Source organism: Nilaparvata lugens, chromosome 6 (assembly GCF_014356525.2).
Source record: "Nilaparvata lugens isolate BPH chromosome 6, ASM1435652v1, whole genome shotgun sequence".
NCBI lineage: Eukaryota > Metazoa > Arthropoda > Insecta > Hemiptera > Delphacidae > Nilaparvata > Nilaparvata lugens.
This window is the reverse complement of record NC_052509.1, coordinates 45,516,207-45,532,998: the sequence shown is the minus strand read 5'-3', so window position 1 is coordinate 45,532,998 and position 16,792 is coordinate 45,516,207. Positions and strand designations below refer to the sequence as shown.

The following is a 16,792-nucleotide window of genomic DNA, read 5'->3' as shown; positions in this document are numbered from 1 at the left end:
ATAAAACTCCGAACAAGACAGCAGTGATGCGAACGGCACACAGGATTCCTGTGATTGAAGAGTCATCAAGGGACAACAGACTATTCATTACTGTGACAATCGGTGGTAAAAAGTGTCGGGCATTGCTAGATAGTGGCGCTGAAGCTAATTATATGAGTAATGAGGTTTATGAAGTTCTCCAAAAAATGGGGATGATAAGGAAGGTACCAACTCATCACCACGCAATATTAGCTGATGGACGATCTACCCTATTAAATGGGAAGCTGACAACTAATGTAACTATAGGACAAATCACAGTTCCACTAGTGGCGTCTATAATGGAAGGACTTGGACAAGAGTTGCTATTAGGCATGGAATTTATGTGTGAAAATAGGGTGAATATTCACACATTCACGAGAGAGGTAGAGTGGGATCCTCCCCAACTGAATCCTACAAGTCCGCTAATGATGTCGCGATCTCTCTTATTGGGGACTAAGACGACAGCAGTCCCAACAATATCAGATATACAATCCGAATCTCAGGACAACAAGGATCGCGACAAAAGGATATTCATGCAGGTTGGTTTGAATGGAGTTGAACTCAATGCTTTGATTGATGCCAGGGCAGAATTGTCATATATCCCAGAACAAGCATCTTCGGGCAACATAGTGATGGATCACAGGAATGGGATGAATGACTCTGAACGGCGGGCCACAATTCATGCCCCAGCCACCAACACAAGTGGTAACTCCGAGAGTGATGTGGAAAAGTTAATAGCACCCCCCACGGTCATGGATGTGGACGAGACAACACCACCCCCCACTGCCATGGATGTGGAGGAGTCCGTGCCACCCTCAATGGATATGGACATAGGAGAGCCAATGCAGTGTGCGACTATCAATGAAGTAGTCCCACCATCCCAGGAACCCACATCAGGTCCCTCTAGGAGGAAGGATCCAGTGTTCTGTAACCGAGTCTCGACACCTGGTAAACGCAAACGGGCTGGCAAGCCACGTATAAAAATCCAATTACCAGATGGACGGTGTAAATATGTGCCCGTAGACCAGGCATAGATGATGCCCATAGGCAGTGGCATACACCTCTAAAGGTGATGCCTGAGCGGCATACACCTCTTAAGGTGATGCCTGGGAGGTGCACCTCTTAAGGTGATGCCTAGATGGCTCACGCCTTTGAAGGTGGTGCCATAGAGGGCTCCGAACCCCCCCCCCACAAGTAGGAGTGGGGTGTCACAAAGTAAAATTGTGACGGAAAATATTGTTAAAATAATTAATAATATTTGAAGAAAGACGCTCGGCTATCAGCAACGCTAGCCGACCGCGGAGATAAGGAAGGTACCGATGGCGCACCATCTTCCGCGCATCGAGACGATTTCCACCGCCTCTGGCGGCGGCACAACTCCATCCCCTCCACTTTGGAGGAGTATTTAAAGGCCGGACGAGCCCCAGACCACAGCATTCCGCTCACAAACCTTCCTGCTCCTGGTACAGCGGCCCGTTGGCTGCCGTACGTCCCCGACCTCCTGCCCTGGTACAGCGGCCCGTTGGCTGCCGTACGTCCCTAACCTTCCATCTCCCTAGGGCACAGCGGACCGTTGTCTGCCGTCCCTGTCCTCCCATCTCCCTAGGGCACAGCGGACCGTTGTCTGCCGTCCCTGACCTCCCATCTACCTAGGACACAGCGGACCGTTGTCTGCCGTCCCTGTCCTCCCATCTACCTAGGGCACAGCGGACCGTTGTCTGCCGTCCCTGTCCTCCTATTTCCCCAGGGCACAGCGGACCATTGTCTGCCGTCCCTATTCTTCCTTCTCCCCAGGGCACAGCGGACCGTTGTCTGCCGTCCCTATTCTTTCCATCCCCTCAGGGCACAGCGGACCGTTGTCTGCCGTCCCTATTCTTCCTTCTCCCCAGGGCACAGCGGACCGTTGTCTGCCGTCCTTATTCTTCCTTCTCCCCAGGGCACAGCGGACCGTTGTCTGCCGTCCCTATTCTTCCTTCTCCCCAGGGCACAGCGGACCGTTGTCTGCCGTCCCTATTCTTCCTTCTCCCCAGGGCACAGCGGACCGTTGTCTGCCGTCCCTATCCTGTCTGTCCTTCCTTTTCCTACTTCACTGGAGCGGAACCGAGGCTGTAAGGCCAATACAAAATTACATCAAAGTGGTGTCATCAGAGAAGAGAGCGACCTTCACGCCATCAGAAGCACCAGGAGGTGCTGTTCACGCCAGCTGAGGCACAAAGAAGAAGGAAGAGGAACTTCGACTTGCCTCCTTTCCCCGCCCACATTACGACTGAGCGAAGTCATCCAGGAGCAACACCTGGGTATCAATCACCCACCTCTGAAGCTACTCAGGGTGTACGTGATAATGTATCGATTGAAAAGGAAGTGCCTCTATGTAACATTTCAACTGAAAGACTTGTCGCATATTGAGACGTGACACGATGTGAGATGACCTGACCCGAGTCTGCTAAATGGTTTATTAGTCTAGCCTAATGTAATAATGATTCTCAAAACAGTATTTATGAATTGAACTCTTATATGGAATAACAAAATATTTCGGGTATTTCATATTAACGACGTTTGGATAGATACGTTAATGGTCGGTCCCGGCTGCCTAAAAACAGTCATTAGGTCATATCAGAGGCCCTGAAATTAATTAGTTGCGACCTAAAAACTCTGATACCAGACCCTGAGCCAGACAAGTCACACGATATTATTATTATTATTCATAATTAAATATAATGGATCAATTCATGAATACTGTTAATGGTATCGTATTATTAGACCTAGCTTTATAACTAAAATTTATCAGCCCTTCTCTAAATAATTTTTACTATAATAGTATTACTGTTATGCTATTTCCAGCTGGAGAATAAATGTACAAAACCCACTGGAGTCCTTGGTGAAACTGTATCTATGAATTCAGTGGAGCAGATGATAAAGGATCATGATGCCAACCGACAAGCACTATCTGAGCTATTCAGATTCACTCACTCAGAAAGTCTGCATATTATAGACAAGATGCTTGTCGGTTGGCATCATGATCCTTTATCATCTGCTCCACTGAATTCATAGATACAGTTTCACCAAGGACTCCAGTGGGTTTTGTACATTTATTCTCCAGCTGGAAATAGCATAACAGTAATACTATTATAGTAAAAAATTATTTAGAGAAGGGCTGATAAATTTTAGTTATAAAGCTAGGTCTAATAATACGATACCATTATCAGTATTTATATTGTGATAATATTATTTATTTATTCGCTATTATTATTGATGTGTTATTTTTCCAGGGCTTCAAAAGTTTGTTGAAATTCAACAAATCAACTGCTAACCTGGTCTTCAATATTATGATAGCTGATATCATTCTAATTTTATAGCCTATCTAAAATGTAAAGCTCAGTGATTCATTATAGTAATTCACTATAGAGTAAAGAGCAGAAAGGAAGGCATCAGACTAGAACGAATTTAGTGTTTCTATTGCAAAGCAAGCACTCCATTGATTCAAACAGCCTTTCTATGTAACGGACAATCAAGGAATCAACTTTAATAGAGTAATCAAACTTTGTATTAATGATTTTTCATGTTTCAACAATATAACTAGATCAATTGACTTCTTCAGCAGTAGCCGACAGCATTAATTTTAATACTGCCTTATAAATACAATTAAATATTACTTAAATAATCTGCAAACACAAGTAGAATCTACTACATGCATTCATCTTTATGTATGTTGTCATCTTATGTAAGCACAATTATTCAATTCCTATAGAATTTACAGAATACTCACCTCAGAAAGGTTATTGAAAAAAGATATCAACATCTCCAATAGTACTTGGTAGTCCGATATCATGACATGTAGCTTGTCTTCAAGTTCTTTGAGTTTTATAAGAACTGAGTCATCCCTGTTGGGTACTTCACCTGAACATAGTAACAAATTTATCAAACACTTTCAATGATTGATGAATGACAATTTTTGAAAATTATGTTGAAACGTTGAAAAGCAGTTTCTCTAATGATGATGCTTGATTAATTCTATCCATAAAGTTGACAAAAAAGTTGAAACACCTACCTGTTCCAATAAGATCATTCTTATTGGAACAGGTAGGTGTTTCAACTTTTTTGTCAACTTTATGGATAGAATTAATCAAGCATCATCATTAGAGAAACTGCTTTTCAACGTTTCAACATAATTTTCAAAAATTGTCATTCATCAATCATTGAAAGTGTTTGATAAATTTGTTACTATGTTCAGGTGAAGTACCCAACAGGGATGACTCAGTTCTTATAAAACTCAAAGAACTTGAAGACAAGCTACATGTCATGATATCGGACTACCAAGTACTATTGGAGATGTTGATATCTTTTTTCAATAACCTTTCTGAGGTGAGTATTCTGTCAATTCTATAGGAATTGAATAATTGTGCTTACATAAGATGACAACATACATAAAGATGAATGCATGTAGTAGATTCTACTTGTGTTTGCAGATTATTTAAGTAATATTTAATTGCATTTATAAGGCAGTATTAAAATTAATGCTGTCGGCTACTGCTGAAGAAGTCAATTGATCTAGTTATATTGTTGAAACATGAAAAATCATTAATACAAAGTTTGATTACTCTATTAAAGTTGATTCCTTGATTGTCCGTTACATAGAAAGGCTGTTTGAATCAATGGAGTGCTTGCTTTGCAATAGAAACACTAAATTCGTTCTAGTCTGATGCCTTCCTTTCTGCTCTTTACTCTATAGTGAATTACTATAATGAATCACTGAGCTTTACATTTTAGATAGGCTATAAAATTAGAATGATATCAGCTATCATAATATTGAAGACCAGGTTAGCAGTTGATTTGTTGAATTTCAACAAACTTTTGAAGCCCTGGAAAAATAACACATCAATAATAATAGCGAATAAATAAATAATATTATCACAATATAAATACTGATAATGGTATCGTATTATTAGACCTAGCTTTATAACTAAAATTTATCAGCCCTTCTCTAAATAATTTTTTACTATAATAGTATTACTGTTATGCTATTTCCAGCTGGAGAATAAATGTACAAAACCCACTGGAGTCCTTGGTGAAACTGTATCTATGAATTCAGTGGAGCAGATGATAAAGGATCATGATGCCAACCGACAAGCACTATCTGAGCTATTCAGATTCACTCACTCAGAAAGTCTGCATATTATAGACAAGATTAAAGTTCAGGTTAGTTGTCAACCAGTATTTATCAAAAATTGAGACTCCATTACTCAGTACACATTAAAAATTTAATGCGTGATGGAACAAAACTATAAGCATTATCTTAATGAATCTGAGCTATGTCTCTATCTTTAGTGGAGTAATAATTTTCTTAAAATTAGTGAATTATTCGTCTATTGTTTGATAAGAAGAAAGCTTCTGGACACGGGACACGTGTCCAGCTTATAATATAGATTGGACACGGGAATAGATTGGCTGGGGATTGGCCCCAGCAGGTATTGTCACAGAATACAGCATTATTATAGGTTTTTTATAGTATTATAGAAGAATTGCCATTTATACAGAATTATAGAAGTTTTCTCTGACATTGTCTAGCTAACTTGTTAAAAGAAGTATTTGAAGTGCAAATAATTTGAAGAAGATTGACTTCCTTGAAGCTTACAAGTTTTTCAAACAAAATCTCATTTAAAATTGGCATGAATGGAATAAAATTGTTCTAAAGATCGAATATGTGCAGTAATAAATACTGGCTATATCACACTAGGTTATAAGTTGTAGGAATTTGAATTGTTTTTGTATAATTTATTTTTACATTTCCATAAAACCAATACTGATTATATCAGCTCATTTTGTTCATAGAAATCCTTTGTTCTCTTTCATAGCTGTTGTGTATTGTTGAATGAAAAAGACTGATAAATTGTCAAAAACCACTGATTTATTGATAATTAGAATTGTTTAGTTAGTTAGAATTAATTAGAATAATTAGAAAGACCGGTTTCGGTTATTACACCATTGTCAATCTCTGATAAACTATAAACTAGAAACTATAATACAGTTTATAGTTTATCAGAGATTGACAATGGTGTAATATCCGAAACCGGTCTTTCTAATTATCAATAAATCAGTGGTTTTTGACAATTTCTCAGTCTTTTTCATTCAATATGAATAATTACAATGGTTACAATGGTTTCAAAACAAATAAAAAAACCTTGGTAATGTTTCTGGACCTGGCCAAGGCTTTTGACACAGTACCACATGATAAAATGATCCAGAAACTATCTAATATTGGTATTCAAGGAATAGAGTTAGATTTCTTTGAAAGTTATCTAAGGGGTAGAAGCCAAATCGTTAGCTGTGGTGGTAGTAATAGTGAGATTAGAGATGTGACATGGGGTCTACCTCAAGGGACTGTATTGGGACCAGTTTTATTTTTGATCTATGTTAATAACCTGCCTAGTGTACTGGACTCAGTTGGGTCTAAGACAATTTGTTTTGCTGATGACACAGCACTTATCTTCCAAGAAGGTTCCTGGGAAGATGTTATCAAGCAAACAAAAGTGGGTTACTATAAGGTTTCTCAGTGGCTAAAATGTAATTATTTGAGACTAAATCTTGGTAAAACAAAATGTATGACCTTCAGTCCAAGAACAAGAGGAGATCTAGATATGAACAGGCTTTGTTTGAATAATGCTTGTAACAGGTATCCATGTGATTCTTGCAATGAGGTTATTGAGAGTGTAAACTCTCATTGAATTATTATTATACAAGTATCTTGGTATTTTTGTTGATATGCATCTACGCTGGTCACCTCAGATTAGCTACCTTTGTAGAAAATTAAGGGTGGTCAATTTAAAAATGCACATGCTTAGAAGTATTTTGAGTCTAAAATTACTAAAATCTGTTTATTTTGCTCTATTCCAATCCTTAGTTCAGTATGGTAATTCTATATGGGGAGGAACTTTTGATTCAACTTTAAAACCTCTATTTGTTTTACAAAAGTTAGTTATCAAAACAATAATGAGGTATCCGAGAGATTTCCCAAGTGTCACATTGTTTCAAAATTCCAATCTGTTCACTATAAGACAATTGTTCATTTTAAAGACTATTAAGAAACATGTACTCAAATTAAAAAATATTCAAAATTTTCAAAGAGTAACTAGACAAGTCGCTCAAAACTTGATCACAATTGAAAGAGTTGATAGCACCCTATCCCGTAGAAGTATTTCATATTTGAGAAATAAACTCTATAATAAAGTTCCAAGAGGATGGTTGTTAAAGAAGCCTAAAATAAAAGATTTCCATACCTGGGTGAAAGAAAATTATTTTTATTCAATTAATGATTTGGTTTAATATTGATTGATGTTGTATGAATCTTAAATTCAGCTTTATGTATATCTTTAATTTATCGTTATTTCTTAGAATGGAATATTTAGTTGGTTGAATGTTAATTACTGTTAGCCTATATTATAATATTGTAGGATCATTTTATATATTAATATTAATGTATAAGTGAATAAGTTATATTAAGACTCCACGTTGGCGTACAAGTTTTCTTTTGCCGACGTGTAGCACAAAGTTGTCAATTTCCTTTCAGTTGTATTCTGTATATATTTTTGTGCAATAAACGATTTGATTTGATTTGATTTTGAATTACCACAATATCAACTTCTCAACTACACAAAAAGTTGTGTATTGTATAGCATTTTTTAGTTTTTATACAAATTGGTGAAAGTCCAATCTCATTTTGCATTAAATCTACCAAGTATGCAGAAACCTATCTGAATTAACTTCATTCATTTTTTTCTATTCAGGGCTACTTGTAATATGAATAGAAATACAAATCTAGTACCCTCTTTTGAATTATTTTATCACAACTTGTTTCAACATTCATGCCATTTCCAAGTGATTTGACTTCAAATCACTGATAAAATAATTCAAAAAAGGGTACTGAGATTTGTATTTCTATTCAACTTCATTTACTATAATAATTTATTGAACGAAAATTGAAATTATTATTTAATAATAATTATTATTAATTAATAATTTGTAACCGATTGATAAATTATTATTCATTATAATTTAATTTGACAATCAGTCATTTTTTGTATCATTTATCAATTTGAATTTGGAATTTGCCTGCTTTTGTTGTATTCTAGGAGCCTGAACCAGCGCGGGAGAAAGACATCAGCACGCTGCGGCGAATGGTGGAGGAGAAACGCAGCCTGTGGGAGCGCGCATGGACAGAGCGCCGCTTGGAGTTGGACCAGAGTCAGCAGCTGTGTCAGTTCGATGTCGACTTGGAGCACATCTACAACAACATAGAGCAGCTGCAGCAGCAGCTGATAGCCGTGCGCGGCCAGTACGGCGAGAGCCTCGCCACCGCCAAGGCCACCTCGCTCACCTTCCTCTACTTCGAGAAGACCATCCAGGTAAAGTGCAAGCAGTCGTTTGTTACTGTAAATCTAGTTCTGAAAGATCGTATGTAAGGCTGGCCACTGACGACAGGACTTGCATGATGAACATGTGCGTACACACATGTTTTGCCATCAGCGAGAGACTTGGAATAAAAAACAGCTATTTGACAGCAACATAAAATAAACAACCAATAACAATATTAATAACCACTAGAAAATTACAAATTATAATGATACAAAAATAATTGAACCTCAAATAGAGCAGCGAAAAAAATAAACAATGAATCAAAGATACAAAAACCTAACCTCCAACAATTTTTTTCGAAACTTTTTACTATGATAACTGACACAAAATTGTATGACGACATGTGTGTACACACATGTTCAACACACTTGTCCTGTCGTTAGTAGCCACTCTAAGCTCGGAATGGATCTTATACAGTCGTTTGTAATAGTATATTTAGTTCGGAAAGGTGATGTTAAAGCAGTCGTTTGTATGGGGATAAATAGTTGATTTAGTTATGAACTTGGAAGAAAGGGACTTTTGAACGGTACATTATCCATTCTTCAATAATCGATATTATCATGTAACAAATCTGTAGTGAGGTTGAGGCCATATCCCTTGAAGTATACTTCCATCAATAGCAATAGAGGTGAATTAGTAGGAGTCATTTGTAACAGATCAGTTGATTCTGTTTTGGGATTCTGTTTGGGTAATTGAAAAAAGTGACATTCATAGGAAGTAATTTGTAGCGAAACTGTAATGAAATTGTAAAAAGTCATCAGTTAGAGAAGTCGTATTATGTGAAAGAAGCCATTTGTAAGCGAGTGATATATTAGTACAAACTGTACGAAGTACCGTAAGCATTGTATGAATGTAATGTAATCAAAATTGAGTTATCCAAAGTTTTCAAATTTTAATGATTTTGAAAGATTTGTTTAGAAATCAAAACTGTGGAATTGCTACGAAAATTGAATAGTTTTCCAGTTTTAATGTCTCTTCCAATTAATTTTCTCTCTTCATTACAGTTTTAATGAATATTGTATATTTCTAGCTGCTTCAACAGCGAATAGAGACATTTGTTAGTGCAGCTGAAGTGATGTCCAAAACTGACGGACATTCCTCGAAGCACATTCAGGTTGAAGTGTCACGTCTGAGGAAGCGATGGGAAGAGTTCGAGAAACAAGTTTCAGAATCTCGACGACTCATCGATCTCAGTATTCAGTTTTTCACACTTGTTGAAGAAGTAAGTGAACCTTCAACTATTAAGAAATAAAACTGATTTATTTAATACCTATAAATTGTTTTCTATTCTCATATAATATGTTTATAATCTTATATAGCATAATTTCTAATGATGTGGTAAATATTGAGGTGAATTTTGATTGAACTTTTCAATTGTAGAATAGAAACACTCTACGTTACAATATTACTTTCCCAACTATTTGAATCTCTTCGATTTTATTTATTTCTGTATCAGCTCCTATAATTGGATTGTATATGCACGCCTGGATGGAACTGCGTAACCATATGAAAGTCATACATACGTTTTTGACAAAGAGCATACACATTCAGCTAGGCCTACTTTGTTTGTATCAAAATTGAATGAATTCAATCCTAGAACATTATCTTTGATACTATTAATATTGATACCTGATTAATACTTTATTGATATTGAAATCAATCCTAGAACTCCCTCTTTAATACTACTCATTTCAATAATTAAAGATCATAAATGCAAGAAATCATCAGTAATTTAAATATACTGTGAATTATCATGAATTACAGTAAAACGTTTGATAGTTTTACACTTGAACACGCAAAACATGTGATTATTGTTATGTTGCAGGCTGAGGATTGGTTCCGGGAAGGAAGCCAGTTACTTGTGACAATAGCTAGGCGCTCAGCTGTGAGCAAAACACCTGAAGACGCCACTGAAATGCTCAACGAACTCGAAATATTTTTCAAACCAGGAGAATCAATACAAGATGAGAGGATTAATAAAATCGCTGATTTGGCTGAGCAACTTTTTGGTAAGTATTGTAACAAAACCATAGAAAAATTATTAAAAACAAGATAGAATTAATTCTAGAAATCAATAAAAACTTGGAAAAAAGTTGATAAATAATAATATATATCATTCCTGCATTTAAATAGTGTTCAAACTATTCAAATTACATCTTTGAAAATCAACTCCTTGCCATTTTCACTACCAGTAAAATGGTTATCAATAATTTCATACTTATTGGAAATTCATTATATTAATCAATTTTTGCCAGCTGCCAGCTCCGTCGTTTAGTGATGAGTTTTTCGGAATATGAAATGATAAAAAATAATTATTATTATTATCACTCGTTTATTTAAATCACAGTATGAAGTTTCTCCTTTGTTAAGTCATGTGTGTTTGAATTGGGTGGACGTAATTATTTAAAGGGCTGGCTTTTAACCAATTTTATGAAGAAACCAAAATATCTTTGTAATGCTCATAATAAAAATTAAGATTTCTGTATTTAAATAGTGTTCAAACTATTCAAATTACATCTTTGAAAATCAACTCCTTGCCATTTTCACTACCATTAAAATGGTTATCAATTTCATACTTATTGGAAATTCATTATATTAATCAATTTTTGCCAGCTTGCCAGATCCGTCGTTTAGTGATGAGTTTTTCGGAATAAAAATTTAGCCATTATTCAACGCAGAACCTTTTCCTCAAGGAGGTAAGCTCCTTTGGCGGTTTTTTATTCGAATTCTGAATGTAAAGCAATTGAAAAATTATCATCCCAACACAAATTATATCCTCTCTACACTTTACTATTAAATGCATCGTTTTATAGTAGAAAATCGAGATAAGTTATGCTTCTGATGACTATATCCATGCTCGTTTCATCTACTTTCCTAGTTGGTGAAGCAAGACCTCCGGCACAAGTTGGTCAAGTACGAGAGGAGAGTAGAGAGATGAAAACTTCCTTCCAACAAGTTACCAAAGAATTGAAGTCGCTCTTGGAAGGCTACAAACAGCAACAACCTGAAAAAATGGTAAAGTCTAAATTGTTCATCACACTAATAATATAATATGATAGCAGCATAGTATCATAGACTTCTATTCTATGATAATATCATAAGACTGATGATTAATTATTTCACACTATACTCATTCCATTTTTCTCAGTTATAGACCAATGCTTCTTCCTTCCTGTAATTCTCAAATCTCATGCTTACAATTTAGCAATATTGACAATACTTGTTTTTATAGTAAAGGTTTTGTATCTTTTTACCACTTCCATTGAGAACCATGAAGAATTGCTTTTTTAACTGTTTATAATATTCAAATTGAATCTTTTTTTTTGCAAATAGAAAATTATTGACAATTATGAAATACATAATAATACAGTTTTACAATATAATATAAATAATAATATTAATCATGTGGTGATTTACAGGAAATAACGGCCAGTGAACCACCCTCAATTATTAAACAAGAGCAGCACACCACTACTCATGTTACATCTATAGAGAAAACTTCAATAGAGGTAATTTGTGATTTTTTCTTACTAATCCTCTACATATTCAACCATTGAATTATTATCATGAATAATAATAATAATACATTTTTGAGATCGGTACCTTATATTCATGTTAAACTATACTGTTGAATATTTTGACAATCACCAATGATCGGCCCATTCCTATTAATTTGGAATGTATCATTTCAATTTCTCATTTGGAAGTGAGATAATTCCGTTCATTCTCGCCGTTATCATTGCACTTAGAGGTACTATATTAAATTTCATGTTCCAAAGCAATTAAGCTTGGGAAATTTGAAGAATTCTTTAGGTTATAATAGGAACATACTACATAATATTTTAAGTGTAGCTTAAGAAGAATTCTTCATAGGAAGAATCTATATCTATAGGAAGTATCTATAGGAAGATACTACATATTTTTAATAAACTAAACAAACCTGACTATTTAATTAGTATATCCTGTTGAGCTATCGAGGTTTGATATAATATTGAGTTTTCTAAATCATTATGTAGAGCATTGTTGAAAAATGAGTTATTAAAATGCATATATGTAAGTTGCGGGTGGTATTATACTATTATTACAGAAAATGGTCACATCAATTTCCAATATAATCTCATGCAAGATGGTAGTCAACGTAGTGAATCACTTCTTTTATACAACTAAAGTTTGACAGAATATCCAAAATAGTCAAAGAGTTAAAGTAAAAGTTAGAATAGTTAAAAGAGTTGAAATAGTTAAAAGAGTTGAAATAGTCCTAAAAGTTGAAATAGCTAAGAGTTACCGTAACTCCTAATTCATATTGCCAGAAAATATTTGCTCAATAAACCATTTCAATACAGTAATATACCCAAAAATTATTCAAGTTTTATATTAATTTATATTATTAGTCGAAAAATTGAAATGAAATTATTTGATTGTTCCGTTTTGTAAGGTGATAGAAAATGGTATAACTACAGTGAGAAAACAAAAATCGCCGAGTCCACCTCCAAAGAAAGCCAAATACCAAGAAATAGAAGCTGCCACATCTCCGCCACAGTTCAGTCAGCCGCTGGCAGACGCCTTCATAAATGAAGGAAGCAGGTTCACATTTCAGTGCCGGTAAGTGAACTCTCTCATTGATAGGTATAATATATCAATAATTAAATTTAATACATTATCACTATTTCGACATATGTACTAAAAATACAGTGATTGATTTCACCTCGGAAGATGAATACAGTATTTCAAATTCATGGAGTATTAATATTAATGGCGTCAAAACCCATTTCTCTTTCACTATAGCCTACTTATTTTATCCATTGTGTTGACTGTTAAAATCACTCAATCATTGAAACATTATATTTTCCCTGAAATATGAATATTTGTCACTATTATCAATAAAGTTCTTGGAATGTAGCTTTGTAAAGCATTTTTAATGTATCAATCTGAAATATAATCACGTTTTTCTCGCAAACAGAGTCGATGGAAAACCTCTTCCTTCTGTTCAATGGCTGAAGGATGGAATATCGATTGAAAACAATCCCGACTACGTGACGAAATTCAGTGAAGACGGTCTGTGCTCTCTGACCATCGAGGAGACATTCACTGAGGACTCGGCCTCATTCACCTGCAGAGCCGTCAACGCGGCAGGCAGCACTGATACCACTGCCAAACTCTCAGTCAAAGGTAGTCATTGCATCTTTGTCTAATGATCATTTGTTGTTGCTAATCCTTATTCTCACTCATAAATAAAGTTGAATGGAATATAATTTGAAATGAAGACGTTTTTGCCGACAGAGTTTAGTTTGTGTCATGACATGACTTGAAGATGTGCCATACCAGCTAAAAATAGTAGTATCATCCACAAAACGTAACTATTCTTATATCTTTCTGTAGCTATATTGACTTCAATTTAACTTTATATTATAGTTGTCATGATGTCATTGTTTATGCAATATGTATAATTTATTTTTCTTCATATTGAACAATCCCCATATTAAATGGGTTGCCCATTATTATAAATCACATAAGTGTTTTGTCGTTTTGTCACCAGTAAGTTAACGCACGAAAATGATTCACATAAATCATATTTCCATCGTCCATCCAAATTATCTCCAGTGCTTTGGAGGAGCAAAGTATTAACCTATTATGTAATTGAAGCAAATTATAAAGCAAATTATATATACCGGGTGCTTCAAAAAAATGTATACACACTTTAAACAATCGTAGTTTTACGCTCTACAAGGCTAATGTTATATTTCTTCACCAGGTGGCAGCATAATCGTCCCTCTATGTCATATTGTTAGTTGGAATTTGTAATATCAACATGGCGGACGTACGTTTGAGTTTTGAAGAACGTAAGCAGGTTATTAAGTGGTACTGGAAGTTTGAGAATGTAAATGAAGTTCAAAGACAGTGGAGAAGGGAGTATGATACAGAACCACCTTCAAGATTAACAATTACATGCATACGAGACAAATTCGAAGTTCATGGAACAGTGTGTGATGTACAAGATGGTGCTCCGCCGCACTATCACAGAGACGTACGAGCTTACCTGGATCAAAATTTGCCAGGCCAGTGGATAGGGCGCAGGGGGCCAATCGAGTTTCCAGCACGCTCTCCAGACCTTACACCACTGTATTTCTTCTTGTGGGGCATAGTAAAAGATGAGGTGTACAAACGTAAACCACGTAACCTAGACATTCTTTGGAATGAGATTCAAGCAGTGTGTAGAGAAATCTCATTGGACGTTTTGATACGATGTACAGAATCAGTGGTGACTCGTACTCAGAATTATATTGATGCTGCAGGTCACCAATTTGAACAGTATTAACATTTGTTATTTATGTTTTATTTACATTGGACTTTCAGCTTTCTATTTTCCTGAAATTTAACTTTGTAGAATGGTAAATAGATTTTCTATGAAAGTTCAAAGTGTGTATACATTTTTTTGAAGCACCTGGTATAAATATCACATTTAAATGTAACCAGAGCAAAGTATAAACCTCTCATATCAAACCCTTGCAAAACAAGTGTGAATTTCACATGTGAAACTATGATGCAGGGATTGAACTGAATGTAACATGGAAAGTTAATAGACCTGCAAAACACCCCAGTTTCTGGGAGTAACTCTAAACAGGACACTTTCATTTAAACAGTACCGTACTTGAAACAAAATAAAAATACTAAATATATATTATTATAAAAGTAATAGTAGTAATAATGATATAATAAGACTGAAAATATATACAATAAAATGAAATAACATGGCGGTAAATAGCTCTGAGAGAATGTAAAAAGTTTTGTTTTTGGGCGGTAAATGACTGCGAGGATGTTAGCAGGTTTTTAAACCTTCTCCTATTGTAAAACTTCACCCTATGCAGGAATCGCTATCTCAATAGCTTCAGAAGAAAGTCATTTAATTTATGTTGTGTTGTATCCTCACGAGTATCAGAAAAATAGAATAGTTTGATTTTGTTGTTGTGTTGTAGAGTGTGCCCCCGAAGTGGAGATGATCGGACCTGTGTTCCTGCAGCCGCTGTTGTCGGTGACAGGGGTGGAGGGGGGGAGCTGCAGTATGAGTTGCCAGGTGGCCGGCACCCCCCTCCCCACCGTGCAGTGGCTGAAGGGTGACGTGTGCATCGACCACAGCCCCGATCACAGCATCACCTTCAACAATGGCCTGGCCGTCATGACCATAGACCAGTTGGCCACTGCCGACCAGGCCCAGTACACGTGCAAGGCGACCAATCAGGTGGCCAGTGACTCCTCCACTGCTTGGCTCTTCGTCAAACGTCAGTATTTATTGATTGTCCTGTCCTGCTCCAACCACTATAGTATCTCTATTGTACTTTTGTAAACTATAGTGAGATCCACTTTATAATGGCAGTGGAGAAAGATAGGAGAACAGTGTTGCCGGTTTTCTGCCTTACCACTGCCTTCTATAGAGAATATCTTATACCAGTATTCCTCATATAATACTAACTGTTCATTCTTGTTTAAAATAATCTACTATATTTCATTCGACAAGAGGATGTAATTTTTCAGTGATTTAATATTAAATTTCCATAATTGAGATTGAATATTTTGTCAATTAATTATATTTCTACATTGTTGATCTGGCAACGTTGCGGTTTCTAAAGAGAAAATCTGATATTAGTATATCATCTTATGTAATATTAAGGGCCGTGTTAACAATCAAAGTTTTAACTGAATTTAATCAGCTGGTGGTTTAAACTCAGCAAAATGTAACACATTATAACAAACGAGACTTGATACAGATTTAATCCAGTTTAAAATAAAATTTAGTTTGAACAGTCACTGTGCAAACGGCCCTTCAACTGTTCATTCGTGTTGAAAATAATTGATTATATTTTATTCATGAAGAAAAGAATTCTCAGTGATCAAATATTAAATTTTCATGATTGAGATTGAATATTCTGTTAATTAGTTATATTTCTACATTGTTAAAAAACGATCTGGCAAAATGGCGGAGCTAGAAAAGGATAGTGCTATCTGCTTAGTCGTCAAGGATAGTAACACTAATGTTATTCAAATACTGTCATTATAACATAGACCTCACTATATTCTATTCTATGTTCTTCATTGCTCCTTCTTTTAAGACAGTCATTGAATCATATTCTCTAGAAATTTATGTGAAGAGGCAGTCATTAGCTGACATTTTAACACTTTCATAGCATTAAGGAAGCGTTGATAAGCTGATAAAATATCGATAAGATAAGTTATGCTCCCTGCGCCCGCTACTTCCATTGTAAGGGTGACCACTTCAATAGCCGAACTCCTCTTAATGGCATTTATGAGATCGCTTCCCGGCTGTTCGCAACCCACCTTAAGCTGTAGGTCCACTCATTTCTCATTATCA

General features: G+C 35.6%; 1 protein-coding gene and 1 long non-coding RNA gene across 2 annotated transcripts in view; one reads left to right on the top strand and one right to left on the bottom strand.

Moving 5' to 3' along the window:
* The window catches only part of LOC111050512 (titin), a 119,181-nt gene that overhangs the window by 62,747 nt on the left and 39,642 nt on the right, over positions 1-16,792 (top strand). The window contains exons 16-27 of the mRNA XM_039431467.1: positions 522-966; positions 4,042-4,098; positions 4,250-4,380; positions 5,047-5,214; positions 8,145-8,417; positions 9,458-9,649; positions 10,253-10,436; positions 11,306-11,442; positions 11,847-11,936; positions 12,863-13,029; positions 13,388-13,596; positions 15,402-15,704. Of these exons, the coding sequence (XP_039287401.1) occupies positions 522-966; positions 4,042-4,098; positions 4,250-4,380; positions 5,047-5,214; positions 8,145-8,417; positions 9,458-9,649; positions 10,253-10,436; positions 11,306-11,442; positions 11,847-11,936; positions 12,863-13,029; positions 13,388-13,596; positions 15,402-15,704 (2,356 nt within the window). The remainder of the gene's footprint in view (positions 1-521; positions 967-4,041; positions 4,099-4,249; positions 4,381-5,046; positions 5,215-8,144; positions 8,418-9,457; positions 9,650-10,252; positions 10,437-11,305; positions 11,443-11,846; positions 11,937-12,862; positions 13,030-13,387; positions 13,597-15,401; positions 15,705-16,792) is intronic.
* On the bottom strand, positions 3,017-4,085 carry LOC120351943. Its single transcript, XR_005571645.1, has 3 exons — positions 4,067-4,085; positions 3,785-3,915; positions 3,017-3,118 (listed from the first exon to the last, which is right to left on the bottom strand). It is a non-coding gene; the product is annotated as an uncharacterized LOC120351943 (long non-coding RNA).